The 20,217-nt window shown below is 41.3% G+C and overlaps 1 protein-coding gene across 1 annotated transcript in view; it reads left to right on the top strand.

The window, feature by feature from the left end:
- LOC112251158 (carboxyl-terminal PDZ ligand of neuronal nitric oxide synthase protein-like) overlaps positions 1-6,983 on the top strand; it is a 163,611-nt gene extending 156,628 nt beyond the window's left edge. Inside the window, exons 11-12 of the mRNA XM_024421949.2 lie at positions 2,688-3,033; positions 3,857-6,983. Coding sequence (XP_024277717.1) covers positions 2,688-3,033; positions 3,857-4,496 — 986 coding nt within the window. The 3' untranslated portion in view covers positions 4,497-6,983. The remainder of the gene's footprint in view (positions 1-2,687; positions 3,034-3,856) is intronic.
- The last annotated feature ends 13,234 nt before the right edge of the window (positions 6,984-20,217 follow it).

Below are 20,217 nucleotides of genomic sequence, written 5' to 3'. Positions count from 1 at the left end.
TGGTAGCTAGCTACTTACCATGGCTCCTTGCTGCACTCGTGTAACAAGTGATCAGCCTGTGATTGTCTCCTACTCTCCTCCTTTCTCAAACTGTGATAACATCTCTGTGAGGAAGGCTGCTGTTGTCTGACTAACAGCCCAAGTCTCACCACTGTGTGTGTGTGTGTGTGTGTGTGTGTGTGTGTGTGTGTGTGTGTGTGTGTGTGTGTGTGTGTGTGTGTGTGTGTGTGTGTGTGTGTGTGTGTGTGTGTGTGTGTGTGTGTCACTGTGACAGAAGTGGGTTACTCACAGCTGAGAACAAAGTCTAAAGTTTTTCTTCAGATGAAGAGTGAAGTTGAGTCCATAAAGAACCAGCAGCCTATAAGACTGATATAAGGATCTGACTGACTCTGTAGAAGTTGTTATCGTCATGGACATTCTCTCTAAGGGTTTATGTTAGTAATACAGCCAATTATGTGACAGGAGATAAAACTTTTAATAACACTTGAGATAAAACTTAAAATTATAAATAGACCAATTGGAACGTTACATTGCATTCCAGTATCTCCCAACAAGACTGGACCTTATGATTCTAAGTTCCAAAGTTGTGGCTAAACTTTGTTTCCTATTCCTGTAAGGCTTCATTGGGCTGTGGGAGTATCTCAATAGTGCGACCTTTCTCCCTCTGTTCTGTTAACCTGGGACTTTTTTCTCTGGTACAAAACATTTCATTCCATCAGGTCCTTCGCTGGCCTGTTGTATAAAGAGAAACCCAGTATACTGTACTGTATATGTGTGGGAGTGAAAATGCACTTACCCTGCATCTCATTCTGTCCCTGACCTTGCTTTTGCTCAATAAACATCTCCTTTCTTACTTTCTCTCTTTCCGTACTCCTCCTCTACTTAAATTGCTGTGCCACACTGTACCGTACTATCATAACAGTTGATTGCCTTTCTAGAATTCTGTCTCTTTCATGGGTCCATGGGGCGACGCACAATTGGCCTAGCGTTTGGTCGGTAGGGATGTCCTTGTCTCATCGCGCACAGCGACTCCTGTGGCGGGCCGGGCGCAGTACGCGCTAACCAAGGTTGCCAGGTGCACGGTGTTTCCTCCGACACATTGGTGCGGCTGGCTTCCGGGTTGGATGCGCGCTGTGTTAAGAAGCAGTGCGGCTAGGTTGGGTTGTGTATCGGAGGACGCATGACTTTCAACCTTCGTCTCTCCCGAGCCCGTACGGGAGTTGTAGCGATGAGACAAGATAGTAGCTACTACAACAATTGGACACCACGAAATTGGGGAGAAAAAGGGGTAAAAAAAATATATATATATATATCATTTTTGCCGAAGTGATGCCGAAATGTTGGTAAATACCATTAAATTGCTGGGAGATTATATGTAGTGTGCAACTGTTTTATTCTGATAGTTTATAGTTTATTCGCCGTTAGTCAGCACCTCCACACAAACTATTTTCTGGGTGTGCGCCAGCTCATGGTTTTTTTTAATCAAATATAATTTTTCTAACAACACTTCTCTTTAGTCAGGCTACAGAGCATCCATCCCCCTGGCAAGCCTTTAACAGTGAAAAGAGATATCAGTGTTTGTGTGAATAACCACCTGGATGTCTGCTCTCCCTCTCTCTTCCTCCTTCAAACACCCTTCGTTCACTGCTGATTCATATTAGCTCACTCTCCAAAGACACACTAATATATTCTAAGATCTCTGGAACTGCCAGTGTCTTTGAAATCATCTGAATTGCAGCCGCAACACAAAGTGAAGTCAAGGGCACCTGTGATGTGCTGTCTCTCTGCTCTCACTGTTTCTTTCCATATATCTGTCGAGAGATGAGATGTGGTGTTTAGAGTTACAATCCAACCCGGTTTTTAGCCGTAAAGTCCCTATTTGTCCCTATGATGAGCCCGTAAGGGCTCCGGAGCGATTGTCTGATCAGCGAGAAAGAATCAGGCAGTAAATTGTGTTCCATTGGAATGTGCTCAGTATTCTGAACTCTACATTTTCTCTAGCATATGTACTGGAGTTTATTAGAAAGCACTCTGCATAAGACCATCTGATAAATGATTTAACTTAGAACATAAAATGTATTTATATAACACTTTGTACGCAATTTTTGGAACCCGCTTTACAAATACACTTTTTATTCATTCTAAGCACTTGTTGTGTCTTACTAATGCCTTCTGAGAAATTATTTTCTCCACGAGGTAAGAAAATCTATTATTGTACTGTGGACTGACAACAACCCGCTTCTTTGTGCATTTACCCATCCTGTAATGCATTGTGGTCCCCTTTTCTGCTTCATTGTGATTGGTGCATGTGGATATGTGCATGTGTCATGCCCCTAGCTTGCATCCTGACTTGTTGATGGTTGTGTAACGTGTGCATCCATATGGAGTGGTTGTAACACTGTGCCTTGTGGCACCCCATTTGCTCATTCTAATACTAAGCCATACTTAAACATGTTTTTCATTTTGCAACATTCTGCAATGTAGCATAAAAGATGCAGTAAATATTGGAATGTCAGGAGTGTTCTTTTGCTCCAGGTCATGAGATTTAATGTCGTCTATACATTCTATTTATATCTGTTCCATTTCATTGGTGCCTGTAATGTTCTATGTATCTGAAACCTTGCATTTAACTAGAAATGCCTCACTTTTATCTTACACGATCCCTCTCCCTCCCTCTCTCCCTCCAGTTGACCAGAGTATGTTTGAGAACTCCAACGCCTCCAGAGCTCCAGGCCAGGGGCTCCAGGCCTCCAGGTTGACCCAGGCCTCGGCCCGTCGCTCCCTGGTCACTGCTAACCCTGCCCTGGGTAGCAGCCCTGCCGAGGCCCCCTCCTCCACCACTGGCGCTGGAGGTCAGCAGAGGCTGAAGAACGCCCTGAACCTGGGAAAGGTGGTGGGGGCAAAGGTCAATGACCTGCTGCGGAGGAAGGAACCCAGTCTTCTAGGAGACATCGGGGTCACAGAGGTCAACAAGAACGTAGGAGCAGTCTGGAGCAATATGGAGGAGATGACCCTGGGGACTACTGCCAATAGGTAAGGAGGGATACACACATTACACATTACACACAGACACTTTTAGACACTGTGCTCTGGAGAATCACTCCAATATTGGTTTTATTCTGAGTCAAACTGTAGCTAGTTATTTCAAAAAGCAACTTTTCACTCCATATTAAAATCATAACCACGGAGTCTAAGATGTTTAAATGATTCATCAGAGTAAGAGGAGGGTTAGTTAGACTGAAGACAGAGATTAAACCATACACATACACACACATGCAGCCTTGGTTCTCCCTCTGTCTAAAGAGGCAGAATGAGCTGTCTGTCTACATACTGTAGCTGATCATTGATCTGTCTGTCTCTTGACTGAACTCGCTGCCAAACTCACATCCTCATCATATAATTGTTAAAACCGTGATGTGTGTTTGGACACTGATGTGTTGAGAAATATGGATTGTGTGTGTGTGTGTGTGTGTGTGTGTGTGTGTATCAGCGACAGTGAGTGGTAAGTCACGTACAGACATAAATGACTGGTATTCTTTGCAGTGACTTCTTATTACTATGGAAATGATAAGTCATCACCATGGCAATATGCTCATTTATGGGGGACAGATAGAGAAATATTCCACTGATAATATAAACACACAGTCAACAAACACACACAATCTCACAGCATGAGAGGGGGGGGGGGTTTGAACTAATGAGTCATTCATTTCAGGTTCAGGCAACGTATTAGGCTTTGTTCATAGCTAAACTGCAGAGATAAAACGGATGTATGTGCATCTTCTCTCTCCCCTGTCTACTAAACAGACACAGAAACACACAAAGATTGACACAGTTCTCTTCTCTATCCCTCCAGTCATACCTCTCTGGACTCCTTCCCTCGTCTGGACCCCCCTCCCCCCGGTAAGAAGCGTCTTCCTCGCGCCCTGAAGACCACCCAGGACATGATGATCTCATCTGACCCTGTCGTCACCACTCCCCCTGAGACCCCTGATCACTCCCTCTCCTCCCCTGACAAGACCCCCCTCATTAGCAAGGAGCATACCCCACCCCAGGGAGAGAGGGATGGAGAGAATGATGGAGGAAGAGACGGATTCACCGGACTGACTGGCCCTCTGGACAGCGAGAGGAAAGAGGAGGATGAGGTGGTGGAGATGGAGAGAAATGGAAGTAGTAAGATGGATGGAGTAGAAGGGGATGAGACGGAAGAGAGGAGAGAGCCAGAGAAGACCCAGATTCAGCTCCAGCTCTCTGTCCCAGACCTCATCCATAAGGACCACCCGGACCCCCACAGGTCGAAGACGTCTGAGCCCAGGCAGAAGGCACCGGGAGTGGACACAAGGCTGGCCTCCACCCCTCTGAAGGCTCCATACAGGATCAGTCTGAGTGTGAGTGAGGATGGGCTGATGGAGAATGGCTCCCTCTGTATGAGAGGATCAGCAGTTACAGACACAGAGGAGCTTGAACAACACCCCGACCTGCTCTCCTTTGAGTAGAGACACACATAAACACACACACACCACATACATACAAACACACATACATGGATACACACACACAGACAGTGATGTGGTGAGGACTTGGCAGAGGGAGAGAAGACAGAAATTGTGTGCGTGAAAAAATAAGAGGGAGAGAGGATGTTTTTGACTAGACCCTAGACTTGGGTTAGGGCACAGGGATATAGATTGTGATGTTGTGTGTTTGTATGTGAGTGGGAGTTGGATATAGTGGTAGAAGAGTGTATTAAGGAAGGGTATGTGTGAGAGAGGTAGAGAGAACAAGACAGACCGGGAAAGAGTATCTATTTTAGCATCATGAAGGGACAGACCACAGTGGCTTAGAATCTTTTCAAGAGAACCAAAACCTCCTGGTATGCCAAACATTGTTTTATAACCTTGTTTTAAGTCATGTTTTATAGCGTTAATCTTAGAAGATAATGCTGAAGGAAGATTTATACCCAAGGATTCTAGATATCTAGATTTCAAATAAATAATTTGAAATGTCATAGTACCCTTTCATGCTGAGACAGAATGTATTTTTTATGATCTTTTATAATTGTTGCCCCTCAGAAAATGTCAAACCGTCAGCGCTAAATATGAAAACAAAAGTGAACATAACCAGTAGCATAACACAGTTTTGCGGGGCCACCTCGCAAGGTCTTGCGTGGATTACGGGGGTGTCTGGTACACCAGTGAACACAACATAAACACTGATTAATATGATTCAACACCACAAGCTCTTTCTCTGTTTTTATACGCCCACTGCTGTGTTCCTCATTCTCACCCTTCAAGTGGAGACATGTATTGTGGGAGACGTGCGATTGGGTTTGTTTCGCCTGTGTATGTGTCTGGTTTATGTTTGTTGATCGACGGTCATTGTTTTAGTAGTGCCACTCACAGTCCTGTTGTTTTATTTCCTTTTTATGTGTCATCTTTATTTTGGCATTTGATTTGAAGTAATGGTCATTCTGCAACAACAAAAAAGTTGTAAAAAATATATCACAAACACACACACAGGACACATAGTAGGACAGAATGAGGGGAATGTAAGGCCGGTCTCTCCCAGAGAAAAGAGGCTTTGTCTGGGGCTGCTATTCTCACTTACAGGCTCCTCACCACTGTACTCATCTACCCCTTCTCTTCCCCTCTCATCCACTCCTTCCTGAGATGAACAAACAGATAGAATCCACTATCACAGCCCTTTTATGCTCCTAGCACAGATTGAGATTAATGAGACATTAACCAGTGTTTCACAAAACTGACCGTAGATCAGTGTGTCAGGGGAACTACTACTCTAATAGACAATGCTTAGTTATCCTGGGTAGGGTGTATGTGGATCTGTGCTTCCATCAGTCAGCACACAGAATATTAGTCTGGACCCAGTATTTCTGGAATGTAGTAGCCAGACACTGAGACTGGAGAGAGAGAGAGAGAGAGAGACAGAGGGGGGACGGTGGGACTGCAGGCGACAACATGAAGATTGATACCATTGGGAGTATTTACATCCAGATTGTTCTTAGCCTATTGTATCAACCGAGTGTTTTCCAAACCGTGGGTCATGGGACCTGGCTGAAAACATCTGTGACTAAAAACATGGATTTGTGTGATTGGATGTTGGAAAGGCTATATGTATGTCAATGTGTTATTAGATCATCTGTTTGATAAGGCAACCTAATCATGATGTAAACTAAAACAATAATTGATATATTTTAAATGAATCAATCGTTGTTTGTAGAGTCTAGACGGGTGTTGGCGTTATATTGTTATTTCTAAATGAGAACACTAAAGAGGACAGTTGCTTATAAAGCTACATTTTACAGCATCAACACATAGCTTATCTGTATCAATACTATGCTGACCACTTAAGTTATATCAGATCTGTGTGAAGGAAAATACTGTACATTTGTGGAAATATTTTTACTACACCTTTATAACGTCTCTGTACATGAAAATCGTTTCACACCTTATTAAGAAATGAATGAAAGTGATTTATTTTTAAATACAATTTAGTCATAAATCTCATAGAAAATGTTTCTATTCAGCTAGTTGCAAAGATATTTGATTGAAATGGAATGATATCACATACTGTGCATTTGATTTGTTATGATTGATTTATTCATAATTGTAGTTATTGTTTTAAGTTTTGTATTCTACAAGATGGTCAATATAATTCCACTACTCCGCTGTTGAATGAAGGAAAGCTATAATGAGCAACAATGATGTGGATGTGTGTGACTGTAAGAGAGAGAGAGAAGCTTTGTGGTGTATTTTGAGAGATATGGACAGTTCTGATGAAGACCTTTCACTGGAACAGTTTTTCTATTCGTTATTTGTAATACATTTGGGTCACCAACAAATCTGTGATTTAAATGGTTGTTTTTGATTTATTTAGATTTTATTGTTTTATGATTCTCTGTTTTTTAACATTGGGGAAATAGTTACTCTTGCTACTGGAAAATATAAAGTAAAAAAAATGAAATATGACTCCTTGTGCCTGTAACTTATGGACGAAACGGAGAGAACTTAGCGCTCTTCTCTCTTTTCAGAAGCGTTCCTGTCTATTTCGGGCCATACAGATGTAGGATCTTAATTTGATCACTTTTCTTATTGCTGAAAAATGTTGCTGCATGGCAGGAAATACAAACTTGTAATGTTTTCGACGTTTAAAAATGCTTCTAACATTTGTAATTTCAGCCTTGATTTGCCCTAACAAAAAATATAGCAACCCCGAACAAATAATGTTCATTAAAGATGCACTATGCAGAAATCGCTTCACCATTTCCTGGTTGCAAAATTCTAATTTCAGTTTATGTGACAAAACAAGTGTCACGCCTTGACCTTAAAGAGACGTTTTATTTCTCTATTTGGTTAGGTCAGGGTGTGATCTAGGGTGGGCATTCTTTGTTGTCTATTTCTTTGTTTTTGGCCGAGTATGGTTCCCAATCAGAGGCAGCTGTCTATCGTTGTCTGTGATTGGGAATCATACTTAGGTAGCCCTTTTTCCCACTTTCTGTTGTGTTAGTTGCTGTGTGAGCGCTACATTACTTTACGTATCGTTTATCTTTCTTGTTTTTTTGTTGGTGTTCATTTAATAAATTTAAAATGTACGCCTACCACGCTGCATCTTGGTCTCATTCGAACGACGGACGTAACAACAAGCAAGTACAGTGTAGAGAATTATTGTACCATTTTCAATAACCAAAATAGATTATTTTCAGCTGGTCTACCAAAATGAAAGTAAAAAACTTTCAAAAACTAAACTTAAGAATGGGAAGCATAGAAATAACGCATATTGAACAGATCTACCACTTCCTAGATTGCTTTCAATGAGAATGACAGATCTATAACTCACATTTCTATGTGAATTTGGTATGGTACCCTCAAAAAATATTGCAACTGTAATTATAATCCACATAATACTTCACATTTCCTGTTGCTGCAAGAATATTTTCCTGCTGTAGCAAACTGGCTCAGATTAAGATCCTACATCTGTCTCCTATTGTATTACTTCTTACCCTCACACATAACCATGGCAACTTGTGTCACATTCAAAAGTGCCACTGTGACAGCCTGTTCTGCTGAATTTAGGACCCTGGAAAGTTTAGAGACGTCCATCAAATATAATTCGATTTTTCTTTGCAATCACCCATGTTTATGTTTCCCTTCATGCAAAATGACGATTAAGAGCAGAGGCAGAAATTACATGGCAAATGTGATCGACTGGCTCGAGTCGGTCTTATATTTTTACATTGGATAAAAGTAAAGACAGAGCTAGAAAATTGTATATCTTACACTACAGTTGAGGAGCAATGGGAAAGTAATTCTGCTTTGAAAGTTGTTAAACTTGTAAACTCACTTTTGAGAAAATGGCCCTTGAAAGTTTTGCTTAACCTATTGGAGAGCCCTTCAGCATCGTTCATATCCTCATTGTTGTTATGAAAAAGTATAAACAGAAAAATACAGGCTGCATGACATCAGCAGCCTGGTGGTCCAAAATAGCATAACTAGTGTATTTTAACACCAATTAACCCACCTGTTTAAAAATGAATTTAGTATATGTCAATCTAGCAAACCAGGGAACTAAAAGCAACTTTCTAAACAATGTTTTGGTTTGTTTATTAGCTTGTTCGCTAGCTAGCTAATGTTAAGTTAGCTGGCTAGCCAGTTCAAGTAATGACCATATCATAAAGATGACAACGTCTTCGCTTTAGCTCATTTGTCTTCATTATTACAGGAAAATAAACTCACAACAATATCATTATTTCCAAGTTAATAGCGAGCCAATTACAGAAAAATAGCTTACGATTGTGAGTGTGAGGAAATAAAAGCAGCACTCTACCAGAGCATTTTAGAACTTGGATACGTTATAGCCTAATTTGACTTTTGTGCAGGTCATGTTCTTCACTTTACAGTCTCTGGTAAATATATACTATATAAAATAAATGTTTATTTGTCACATGCACAGGATACAGAAGGTGTTGTGAAATGGTTACTTGGATTGTAAAGTATTTTGTTTATACATCTAGCTAGCTAGCTAAACAATGAACTATAATTCCAACTCATAACGTTACTACCCTGCATGAATCTGCAAGTAGCTAACCAACCAGGTTAAAAGTTAGCTAGCTAACAATAGGCTATAACTAGCAATGCAAATGGCTCTGAGATACTAATAATATTACCACACAGATAATACACGTAATGTTAGCTAGCGAGCCAGCTAGCTAACAGTACGCTTTAACTTGAAATTAAAATGACTTTCTGATCAAATCTGAAAATGTAACTAACTAGACTATCTTACCCGTAAACATGGATGGACTCTTCTCCCTCTCTGTCACTGATGCCATGGTTGCCCTTAGTTTGAAGATGTAATCAAGAGACAGGTGTTTTACACAACAGCCTTCTGTGTGTTCTGTTTTTGACTCCCTCTTCATAATTTACAATCAAACGGCTGAATTGTCTCCATATCCTTAGCTATCATATTCTAATTCCATCGGGCACAGAAGTGTGCTACATGGCAGACCAATCCAAACTCATCTCTTGGCATGTCCAGCCCATCCATTATCTCATTATCTCAGCCAATCATGGCTCAACCAACTAGGTTCATAATTAAAAAATTGTATTCGTATTTACAGGTGGCATACAAATGTATTATTAAGGCATGTGAAAGTTGACATGTTCCTGAAGGCATTTATGCCAAAAAACACATTTTGTTAAAAAAAAGGTTACGTTCAAATGCGTCTTCTGTGAAGTAGTGATGCACGACATACACCTAGTTTCCTGAAATGAGTCACAAATACTTTGTTCAAATTTTAAGATTGTTTTCAAGGGAGCAGTCATTTGTCTTTGTCTTTTTATGGCTCTGCCTTTTTAATGCATTTTGCTAGAGGAGATTTATTGGGCTAAAAAATACATTCCATTCACACACACCATGGTTCCCACATGTTGCAAACTGTGGCTTATTTTCTTGTATACCCTTTCTATGCTGTACTGTTTGGCACATGTTTCTTGTATGCGGAGGAACTGGTGAAAGCTATACTACCAAATCTAATCAGGACCCTGGCTTGAACCTAATATATATCTCCTGTCCCTGTTCTCTGAAAGTTCTTCTATGGAGAAGCAAAATAAAGAGGCTACAATAAATGATGTATATTTGTCACGCCCTGGCCATAGAGAGGTTTTTATTCTCTATTTTGGTTAGGCCAGGGTGTGACTAGGGTGGGCATTCTATGTTCATTCTATGAATGCAGCACCAGCGTGTGTGTCTGTGTGCATACGTGCATGCATGTGTGAGGGTCTAACATCCTCTGGCAGCCATGTGCGACCTGTGTAACAACACTAATTAATATGTAAATTAGATATTTACATATTTATATATTATTTACAGTCATTTTATGCAGATCTTGGCGCTAGATTCAATCAGATTGACATCTGTATAGCGTTATTTTGGTGTTGTCGGAGGTGGAACTGCGTTAGCGCCAGGGGTTGGAACCAAAATTATTTTCCAACCGTTTCGTTTTGATTAGAATCAACAAAAAAAATTGGTCCATTCCACTCTTCTGACCAGCAAAATAAAGTATCCATTCTTCTCTAATTAAACATCTCTCCCTAATTTCGGTATTACGCTTGTAATGTCATCAGTAGGCTACAGTACGAGAAGCAAAATAGAGGGGCAATTAGTCTACACACACACGCACACCCACTGGCAAAGATTTCCAGCTGGAAGGCAGATGCTGGAATAAGTTTCTCAGTGACAGAGCACTTTGTTGGGATTTTTGTGGGTCTGAAAAAAATCCCTGGAACGTAAAATAATATTAACTGGTTCAAAATACTGTTCTGTTCCGAAACAGTATAGATCACTTTCGTTTTCGGTTCGGTTCTTCAAATAATGTCATTATTTTCCGGTTTTCGGTTCTGTTCCCTGAACCGGTTCCAACCATTGGCTAGAGCTGTCAAATCCACAAGTGACTCATTGCATTGGGCTCCCGAGTGGTGCAGCAGTCTAAGACACTGCATTTCAGCACAAGAGGTGTCACTACAGTCCCTGGTTCAAATCCAGGCTGTATCACATCTGTCTGTGATTGGGAGTCCCATAGGGTGATGCACAATTGACTGGGGTAGGCTGTGATTATAAATAAGATTTTGTTCTTAACTGACTTGCCTAGTTAAATAATAATAAAAAATTGCCTTATCGCGGACAATACACTAGATGCAACTAAACCACACCCGACTATAATCCAACAAATTCTATGTAGCTGCATAGAAGTTAATGCAGCCGAATTAGACTGATGGGCATAAATCCCCCATCCAAATGAACATGAAAACATTGCATTAACCTAACATCAATGGTTTGATGTTTGAGAATCATTATTTCTAACATGGATAGAGCCTACACTTTCTTGCTCTGTTTTGAACTTCTAACGCAGTAGGGAGAAGCTAATAAAGAAGGGAGTGGTTTGTGACACACAAACAGCAACTCACCGATATATCAGCTCATACCCAGTTACACATCTGCCCTGCGTATGTCGGTCAATGCTGTTTTACACTTGATCTGATTGAATCCAGGCCCACGTATGTAAACAGTTAATCAGATCAAGACATACAGACGTCATTACTAATTGAAACACTTATTTATTCAAGTGTTTTTCTCTGTAAGGGAATCTAGGTCTTAATGCGTAATACAGTTGGTGTAACCATCTCAAAGCCTCTGTGTTCATCTTCTCTTTGTTGACTTTATTGTATTTTATGTCCTTCAAAGGGAATAATGAAGTGAACCAAAGAATAAACCGGTTTACCTAGCTATCCTATCTATCAACCAGACTAAGAGAAGAGGAAGAGAACACATTTGTTTTTTGATAACTTCCTCTGAGAAGGATGAAAGTAAGTTCATGTATTATGTGCTTTTGGATTGTAACACATCTTCTGTAGTGAGAGGGAGGTAATTCCACTGACTGAAGTTAATCATCTGTTTTATTGTAGATTTAATCTATTCTCTCATTTGAGCCAGCAGGCAGGCAGCCACTGCATTTTTTCTTTATCAATAAATATCACAGTGGTCCTCTTCGAAAAACATGAGAAGGATTAGAAAAGTTCTGCTTAGCCAAGTGACACAGTGTGATGTACTTATGAACTGAAGGACAGAATGTTACACTGATAATAAATAACAATAGGACACAATTAAACTCTGCTATAATCATACTTTTCACAATTTCAGAGAGTTATTTCGACCCCATAGTGAGGACATATCATAATCACGTTTTTCACTGCAATGCCCATTTAACACTGTCCTGACAAAGATACTGTATTGACTGACACGGGGATTCAATCAAATGTGTGTTGTAGACACGTGCATTGTACTTGACTTTAAAAAGTAATGTACACTTCATCCGACTTCTGCAGTGTTTACCTTGTATGTGATCTCTGCGGACGTCAGGGAAATTGCCTGCAGTGCAGTGCGCTGGACTATAATGTGCCTTTGATTGAATCCTGGCCTGAGTGTGTGAGTATCATCCTCTATGTCCTATTGTGACCTGTCTGCTGTTTCAGTATTGTGATAGAGCTCTGTCCCATCAGTCCATTCATAATTCAACAGCTGGTTCTGGTACTGGAGTGTGTATGTGTAGGAGTGTGTATGTGTAAGTGTGTGTGTGTGAGTAATTGGGTCTGGACCAGGACCACACAATGTGTCTACACACACACAGTCATGAATATTCACATGACAGGCTGGCTGTTTACACTCCTTCCTAGCTCTCCTAAAACAGACTGGCAGACTCTGTTTGTTGAGGAGGTAAAAGCCCACAGGCCAAAACACAAGAGTAAACACACACTTTTAATAGAGCCAGTGGAAGAGTGGGGAGTCAGTCGGAAGAACTCAATAATCAGAGTGAGTGAATGCATCTCATTTGATTAGAAAGTCTGCTAGTCAAAAGTCTAAAGGAGCTTCCACTCCTAGTCTCATACACAAACTAGACAGACACAGGCCCAGGCAGACAGGTAGACTTCACAGGTTAAATGGCACTAAACAGGTAGAAAAACAGGTGACAAGTTTGCCTGAGACACTAGTGAGTATCCTTTCTCTTCTTCTGTCTGTATCTCCCTCTTTCTCTCTCACTCCCTTCCTCTCAACTCTGATAGGATGGTCTGAACTCCAATACACACGACACTAGACTACTAAAAGATGTTATGCCTACTGTCATCCCCATGTCTATTGTAAACAGTTCCCTGACCTCTGGCTCTGTTCCAGCCTATTTGAAAACTGCTCTGGTCCAATCTCCTTAAACATCTCTTTCTAGACCCCTCCTCACTGAATAATTATAGACCTATCCTAAGCTTCCTTTTTTATCCAAGATTTTAGAAACGTTGTTTTCAAGCAATAGTTGGCTCGTTTGAGTATGAACAACTTATTTGAAAAATTCCAGTCGTTCTTCCGCTCACTTCACAGCATGGAAACGGCTTTATTGAAAGACAGTAATGACCTTCTATTGGCTGCCAAAGCCGGTTAATTTTATTTTTTATTTTTATTTAACCTTTATTTAACTAAGCAAGTCAGTTAAGAACAAATTCGTATTTACAATGACGGCCTACCAAAAGGCCTCCTGCGGAGACGGGGGCCTGGGATTAAAATAAATAAATAAATACAATATAAATATAGGACAAAACACATATCACAACAAGAGACAACACAACACTACATAAAGAGAGACCTAAGACAAAAATATAGCAAGGCAGCAACACATGACAACACAGCATGGTAGCAACACAACATAACAACAACATGGTAGCGACATTATTGGGCAATGCTCTATTCTAGTTATTTTGGTTCTCAGTGACGCGCTTCCCACTAGGTGGGAATCTCCGGCGACGCACGTCTGGTTCAGGTCATATCTTTGTGGCAGACATTTCTCAGTGAGCATGGGTGGTTCAGGTCATATCTTTGTGGCAGACATTTCTCAGTGAGCATGGGTGGTTCAGTATCATCCCCAGGGCCTATTCACTATGGCAGGGGTTCTCAAAGTGCCGTCCGCGGAAGTACTACGGGAGTCGGCTGCCAGATCTCAAAATGTATACATATTTTTTATTCAAATCAAATCAAATTTATTTATATAGCCCTTCGTACATCAGCTGATATCTCAAAGTGCTGTACAGAAACCCAGCCTAAAACCCCAAACAGCAAGCAATGCAGGTGTAGAAGCACAGTGGCTAGGAAAAACTCCCTAGAAAGGCCAAAACCTAGGAAGAAACAGAACATGGCCAAGATGTTCAAATGTTCATAAATGACCAGCATGGTCGTATAATAATAAGGCAGAACAGTTGAAACTGGAGCAGCAGCACGGTCAGATGGACTGGGGACAGCAAGGAGTCATCAATAATAATTCCACAGCATTCCACCAATTATGCATTTTTAAACTCAATACTATTCCTATTATTAATATTTTTTACATAAATGCACTGTAATTTAAGCTGTAAAGGTCAAATGCAGCCATTTTCATCTCAATATAAAATAATTTCTAGGTAACAATGAAGTACCTTACCGTGATTGTTTTAAATTAAAATGGTCAAAAAAGATACAAAGATATATTATTAGCAAAAGAGCAATTTCTTAAGCAAGAATTTTGTTAGGACTGTCTGGGAGTGGTATGAGTGGGGAGGGAAAAAGTAGCTGTTATTGGCAGAGTTTGGAACTCACCAGGCAGGCCAAAACTCCTTCCCACCCAAACAGGCTGAAATTTCAAGCGGGCTTTTCAAACAGCTCTTACACTAAAAAGGCATTATCATCATTTTCAGAATTTGTCAGTATTATGCCAACTTCAGTGTGGAAATATACACTGAGTGTATAAAACATTAGGAACATCTCCCTAATATTGAGTTGCAGCAACTTTTGCCCTCAGAACAGCCTCAATTCATCAGGGCATGGACTACAAGGTGTCTAAAGCATTCCACAGGGATGCTGGCCCATTCTTGATACACACGGGAAACTGTTGAGAGTGAAAAACCCAGCAGCGTTGCAGTTCTTGACACACTCAAACCGGTGCACCTGGCACCTACTACCATACAATGTTCAAAGGCACTTCAATCTTTAGTCTTGGCCATTCACCCTCTGAATGGCACACATACACAATCCATGTCTTAATTGTCTCAAGGCTTAAAAGTCATTCTTTAACCTGTCTCCCCACTTCATCTACACTGATAGAAGTGACATCAATAAGGGATCATAGCTTTCACCTGGATTCACCTGGTCAGTCTATGTCATAGAAATGTTTTGTGTTTTGACTGCACTGGGGCTTGAAAACTGAAAAGTTCTCTCTCCCTCATGACAAAGTGTGTAGAATTGCAGGAAATGATCTTGAAAACTGCAACATTTTCTTTCCAATGCCAAGAGGTGGGCCTTTTAAATGTTCTTTCCCTGGACCTGAGACTTGGTTCATCCAGCCATGCACTGCAGACATCATAGTAAAACTGCTTGTATAACTATTTTTATCTCACTCGAGTTGTGTTCTGACTAAGGGGGGGGGGGCCCTGATGAATTTGCTATCACAAAAAGGGTCCCCAACCCCCAAAAAGTTTCAGCTGATTCAAATGATCAAACCTTGATGATTAGTTGATCATTTGAATCAGCTGTGTAGTGCTAGGGCAAAAACCAAAATGTGCACCCTTTGGGGTCCCGAGGACCAAGTTTTGGAACTGATTAGAGAGCTGCGTGTCATTAGCATAGTGAAAGTAAATGTTCTGATGGGGGAAGAACTTTGGAACTTCCCCAATCAGAAAATTTACTTTCACTATGCTAATGACACGCAGCTCTATTTACCAATCAGACCCAGTGACCAATCTAGCGTAGCTACCCTTCATAAGTGACTTGCTAACATCAAATGTTGGATGTCTGACAATCTGAGGTTATATCTGGTCCCCACCTTGATAGAACTCAGAGTATTGCGACTGGGAGATCAATGGGGCGACGCACAATTGGCCCAGCGTCATCTGGGTTAGGGGAGGGTTTGGCCGGCAGGGATGTCCTTGTCCCATCGCGCTCTGGCGACTCCTGTGGGTGTCTGGGTGCATGCACGCTGACACGGTCACCAGGTGTACGGTGTTTCCTCCGACACATTGGTGTGGCTGGCTGGTCATTTGTCCACAAAGGTAAAGCCTAAGGCCAGAAATCTTGGTGTCTTCTTTGAACCTGACCTAAATCTCAAGCTGCATGAACAAAATGTTGTCCAGTCCTGCTTTTACTGTATACCATTGCTAAGGTCAAGTCTTTTATTTCAGTTCTGATCTGGAGAAACATACGCATGCTTTTATTTCCTCACAACTAGATTGTAACTGTTTGTATATCTGTCTCAGTCAGAAATAACTCCATTTATTTTTTGTTTAACCTTTATTTAACTAGGCAAGTCAGTTAAGAACAAATGATTATTTGCAATGACGGCCTACCCCGGCCAAACCCTTACCCAAACGACGCTGGGCTAATTGTGCACCGCCTATGGGACTCCCAATCACGGCCGGTTGTGATACAGCCTGGAATCAAACCAGGTCTGTAGTGACGCTTCTAGCACTGAGATGCAGTGCCTTAGAGAGCTGTGCCACTCAGGAGCCCTCCATCATCTACAGTTAGTACAGTTAGTTCAAAATGCTGCAGCTAGGCTTTTAACAGGCACAGGACAATGTAACTATATCACACCTATTTTAGCTACCCTGGCTACCAGTCACTTTTAGAATAGATTTTAAATTGTATTAATCGCGTTTAAGGCTAGGCTTGGTTTAGCCCCATCCTATATCTTGATCTTTAACCTCCCTATGAACCAGGACGCAGCCTGAGATCCTCTGGCAGGGCACTGTCGACCATTCCAAAATCTAGTTTGAAAACAAAGGAGACCAGTATTTTCCATTAGGGCCCCTGGACTTTGGTATGGTCTGCCAGAGGAGATCAAGCTTGCAGATTCAGTGACTCTTTATAAATCCCTGCAGAAGACACACTTTACATTTTTCATTTAACCTTCCTATGGTTTTTGTTTCTTTGTTAGTACAACCCTCTTATTTTATGATGTAAAGCACTTACTTGTATTGTACTTACTATATATTATTATTACACTCAATGGATGTCCGCCTCAGCAAGGGGAATAGGCTTTATCAGCCTTATCAATATGTGTGTGTGTGTGTGTGTGTGTGTGTGTGTGTGTGTGTGTGTGTGTGTGTGTGTGTGTGTGTGTGTGTGTGTGTGTGTGTGTGTGTGTGTGTGTGTGTGTGTGTGTGTGTGTGTGTGTGTGTCAGTTTGTACTCCCACTCTATCCTCCATCCTCTCAGATATGATGAGGGTGCTGTGCTGATCCTCTCTGGACTAGGTCCCTGCGGGTCCCTCACTCCCCTGCCTGCAGCTTATTTCTCTATCTCCCTCGCTTCCCCTCTCTCCAGGGAACATGCCTGCGACAGACAGTGATTAATTATATCCCTGTCTGACAGGCCCTCTAGGACAGACTATTCCTTGTTCTAGTTCTACCCCTCTTTTCATCAGCAGACCAATGACCAACTCCAGGCTGAGAGCCATGAATCACTGCAGACAGAGGATTTTGTTTGACCCAAAGTTTGACCCTTCAAACTTGTACGAGAGAAAGAGAATATGGGTAAGTCTCTTACTTCCGTCATCCATGCGTTGGTCTGTCCTCCAGGGGCCCAGTGTGGCTGAGCCCAGGTCAGACAAGGCCCTCTTTATGGGGCAGGCTGTAAACAGAGAGCCCATAAATGGGCTGAAAGTCCCACTATTCACAGTAACAGGAAGCAGCAGGACAATGTGTTTGGGGGCTGTGGAATGCAGAGTGCTACAGGGGGTCTGCTCTTATAGCTTGACTCCTCACACTGTATTCAATGGGTTTGTTTTTACTTTGAAAGGTCTATCCAAGTTCTAATGTAGGCCTACTATGTATTTTTAATACCTACAATTGTAAATAAACTTGGTCTTGATACAACACTACATCTTTCATGGGTTCATATGTATTCAAGGCATCATAGTGTTAACCACTTGATACTGACTGGCTTTGTACTTAACTATGACAAGTTAGCCTGAGCTCCAGGCTTTCCCACTATGGGAGAGAGTTCTCTTGACTTCTATTCCTTTAATAATTCTCCATCAGCACAGCTCCTTCCACCTCAAAAGAGTTGTGAAAAGCAATTATTTGTTTGCTTCTTGGTAAAAACAGCATGGCAGGGCAATCGATCAGAGTATAACAGAGATCAATAGGCCTGGTTAGATTATTAATTTGTGTGGATGTGAGGTCTGTTCTACCCAGCAGCGAGACAACTGTGTGGATCAATGGGCTCCCGAGTGGCGCAGCAGTCTAAGGCACTGCATCTCAGTGCTAGAGGCGTCACTACAGACCCTGGTTAGATTCCAGGCTGGATCACAATCGGTATTGATTGGGAGTCCCATAGGGTGGCGTACAATTGGCCCAGCATCGCCCGGATTAGGGTTTGGCCGGGGTAGGCAGTCATTGTAAATAAGAATATGTCTAGTTAAATTAAAGAAAGTGGCAGAAGTAGTAAAAAAATCTATTAGTGGTAGCAGTATGTTGTAAAGTATAGCTGTGCTGATCCCTAGTGGCAGTACTATGCTATTACATCATGTGTAGTTATACTCTATATTGATTTAGCTGGTCCAGACCATAAAGAGACATATAGGACTAACATATATTGTTGACACATAGTCAAGTACCTTTCTTTATTTTGAGATATGGAAACAATACAAACATATATAATCACAAACAATCACAGGGTTCTTTCTGTGTGGCAATGCATGGACTCTCACACACGCTTGTTCCATCATACATACAAACACTTGTTTTATACTCATAATATATGTGCCTTCGGTAATCCTGATCACACAGATCAGATAGTGTGAGTGATTCACATTCAAGTCAGTTTTAGTTCTGTTGGAGACAGTTGTTCTTTGTAACAGGGGGTCTGACAGCTGCTCAATGAGGCAGGCTTTCACAAAACCCAAAGGAGACATGTTGCTAAAAAACTATGATGATTGTCTTTTGAGTGGGGAAGGGAAATGATTTATATAACACATTGGTATCAGTGCTGTAGTCTTTGGAGACTCCTTCAATATTGCCTAGCAGACAAAACATTGACAATAAAACACCTCATTTCAATCCTGTCATCTTTGGGGTTTTTTAATACCATATGGCAACGGGGGATTGGTCTACGTCATTGCTGACTTAGATTTTTCTTTCATTTGATCAGTGCTGTAAAGCAGGGTTGATTCAATTCAGTTCAGGAAATCGCCAATTTGTGCAATCTCTGACAACAGCAGTTCTGTAACAGCATAACTCCACTAACCTGAATGAAACATAATGCCTATCAACAAACTGGGAGGATGCAGGAAGCCTCCCCACATACAAACCTATAAATTAATATACATGTAAACACACACACTAATCTCTAACCTTCATGAACATTTGTCCATGAAAAAAATGCCATCATGCTCTATGGTTGTGGGGATTAGAAAGGAATCATTGAGATCTATTTTGAATAACACACTGAAGGGACAGTGTGCCAAAACATCAACAAATATACTAAATGGGAAAATTATAGTGGTAGACTCTAGATTATAAACACATAGAAGTTACTGTAGCTAAGGCAGTGGATGGATCACCTCACATATTGGAGGTACATCACCCAGAGGTCCTAGAGTCAGTACTTCACATAGGCAGGACGTCGTCAACAATGTCTCAATCAGCATCCACACTTGTCGCATGATGCCAGTTGAATGGAAGTGTAAGTTACAAATGGAGTAAATCGCAGTGTATCAACAATAATGTGCTTTAAATAGTAGTTATTTTTGCTCATGTTAATATGGTCTCTTTTTCAAACAACTTAAAAAAGCATCTGGAAAGGTTGGACAGGCAGGACGGAGCTTTGGAAGATCAGCTACTGTAGGTATAGTATAGGAACAGGAAGACGAGGCCTTTCTCCAGCATGACCGCTAAGGGGTGCTGCAGTATTTATAGAGATGGGCAGGATGCCACTAGCCCCCTGCCTGAAACCGTTCTAGTTTCAATGCCAGCCTACTGATTCAGAAGCCCCTGTGCCCCACCTAAGATTCACAGGGTCTTTGGACTGAATAAGAGCAGCAGACAAACAAGGGGGAGAGTCAAAAATGCAGAATAAATACTGCTTCTAACATTTCAGTTCAGTGCATGCAACAATTTGTTGTTAATTTCAACATCTT

Source organism: Oncorhynchus tshawytscha, linkage group LG05 (assembly GCF_018296145.1).
Source record: "Oncorhynchus tshawytscha isolate Ot180627B linkage group LG05, Otsh_v2.0, whole genome shotgun sequence".
NCBI lineage: Eukaryota > Metazoa > Chordata > Actinopteri > Salmoniformes > Salmonidae > Oncorhynchus > Oncorhynchus tshawytscha.
Note: the sequence above shows the minus strand (reverse complement) of the source record. Positions and strands in the feature narration are given on the sequence as shown.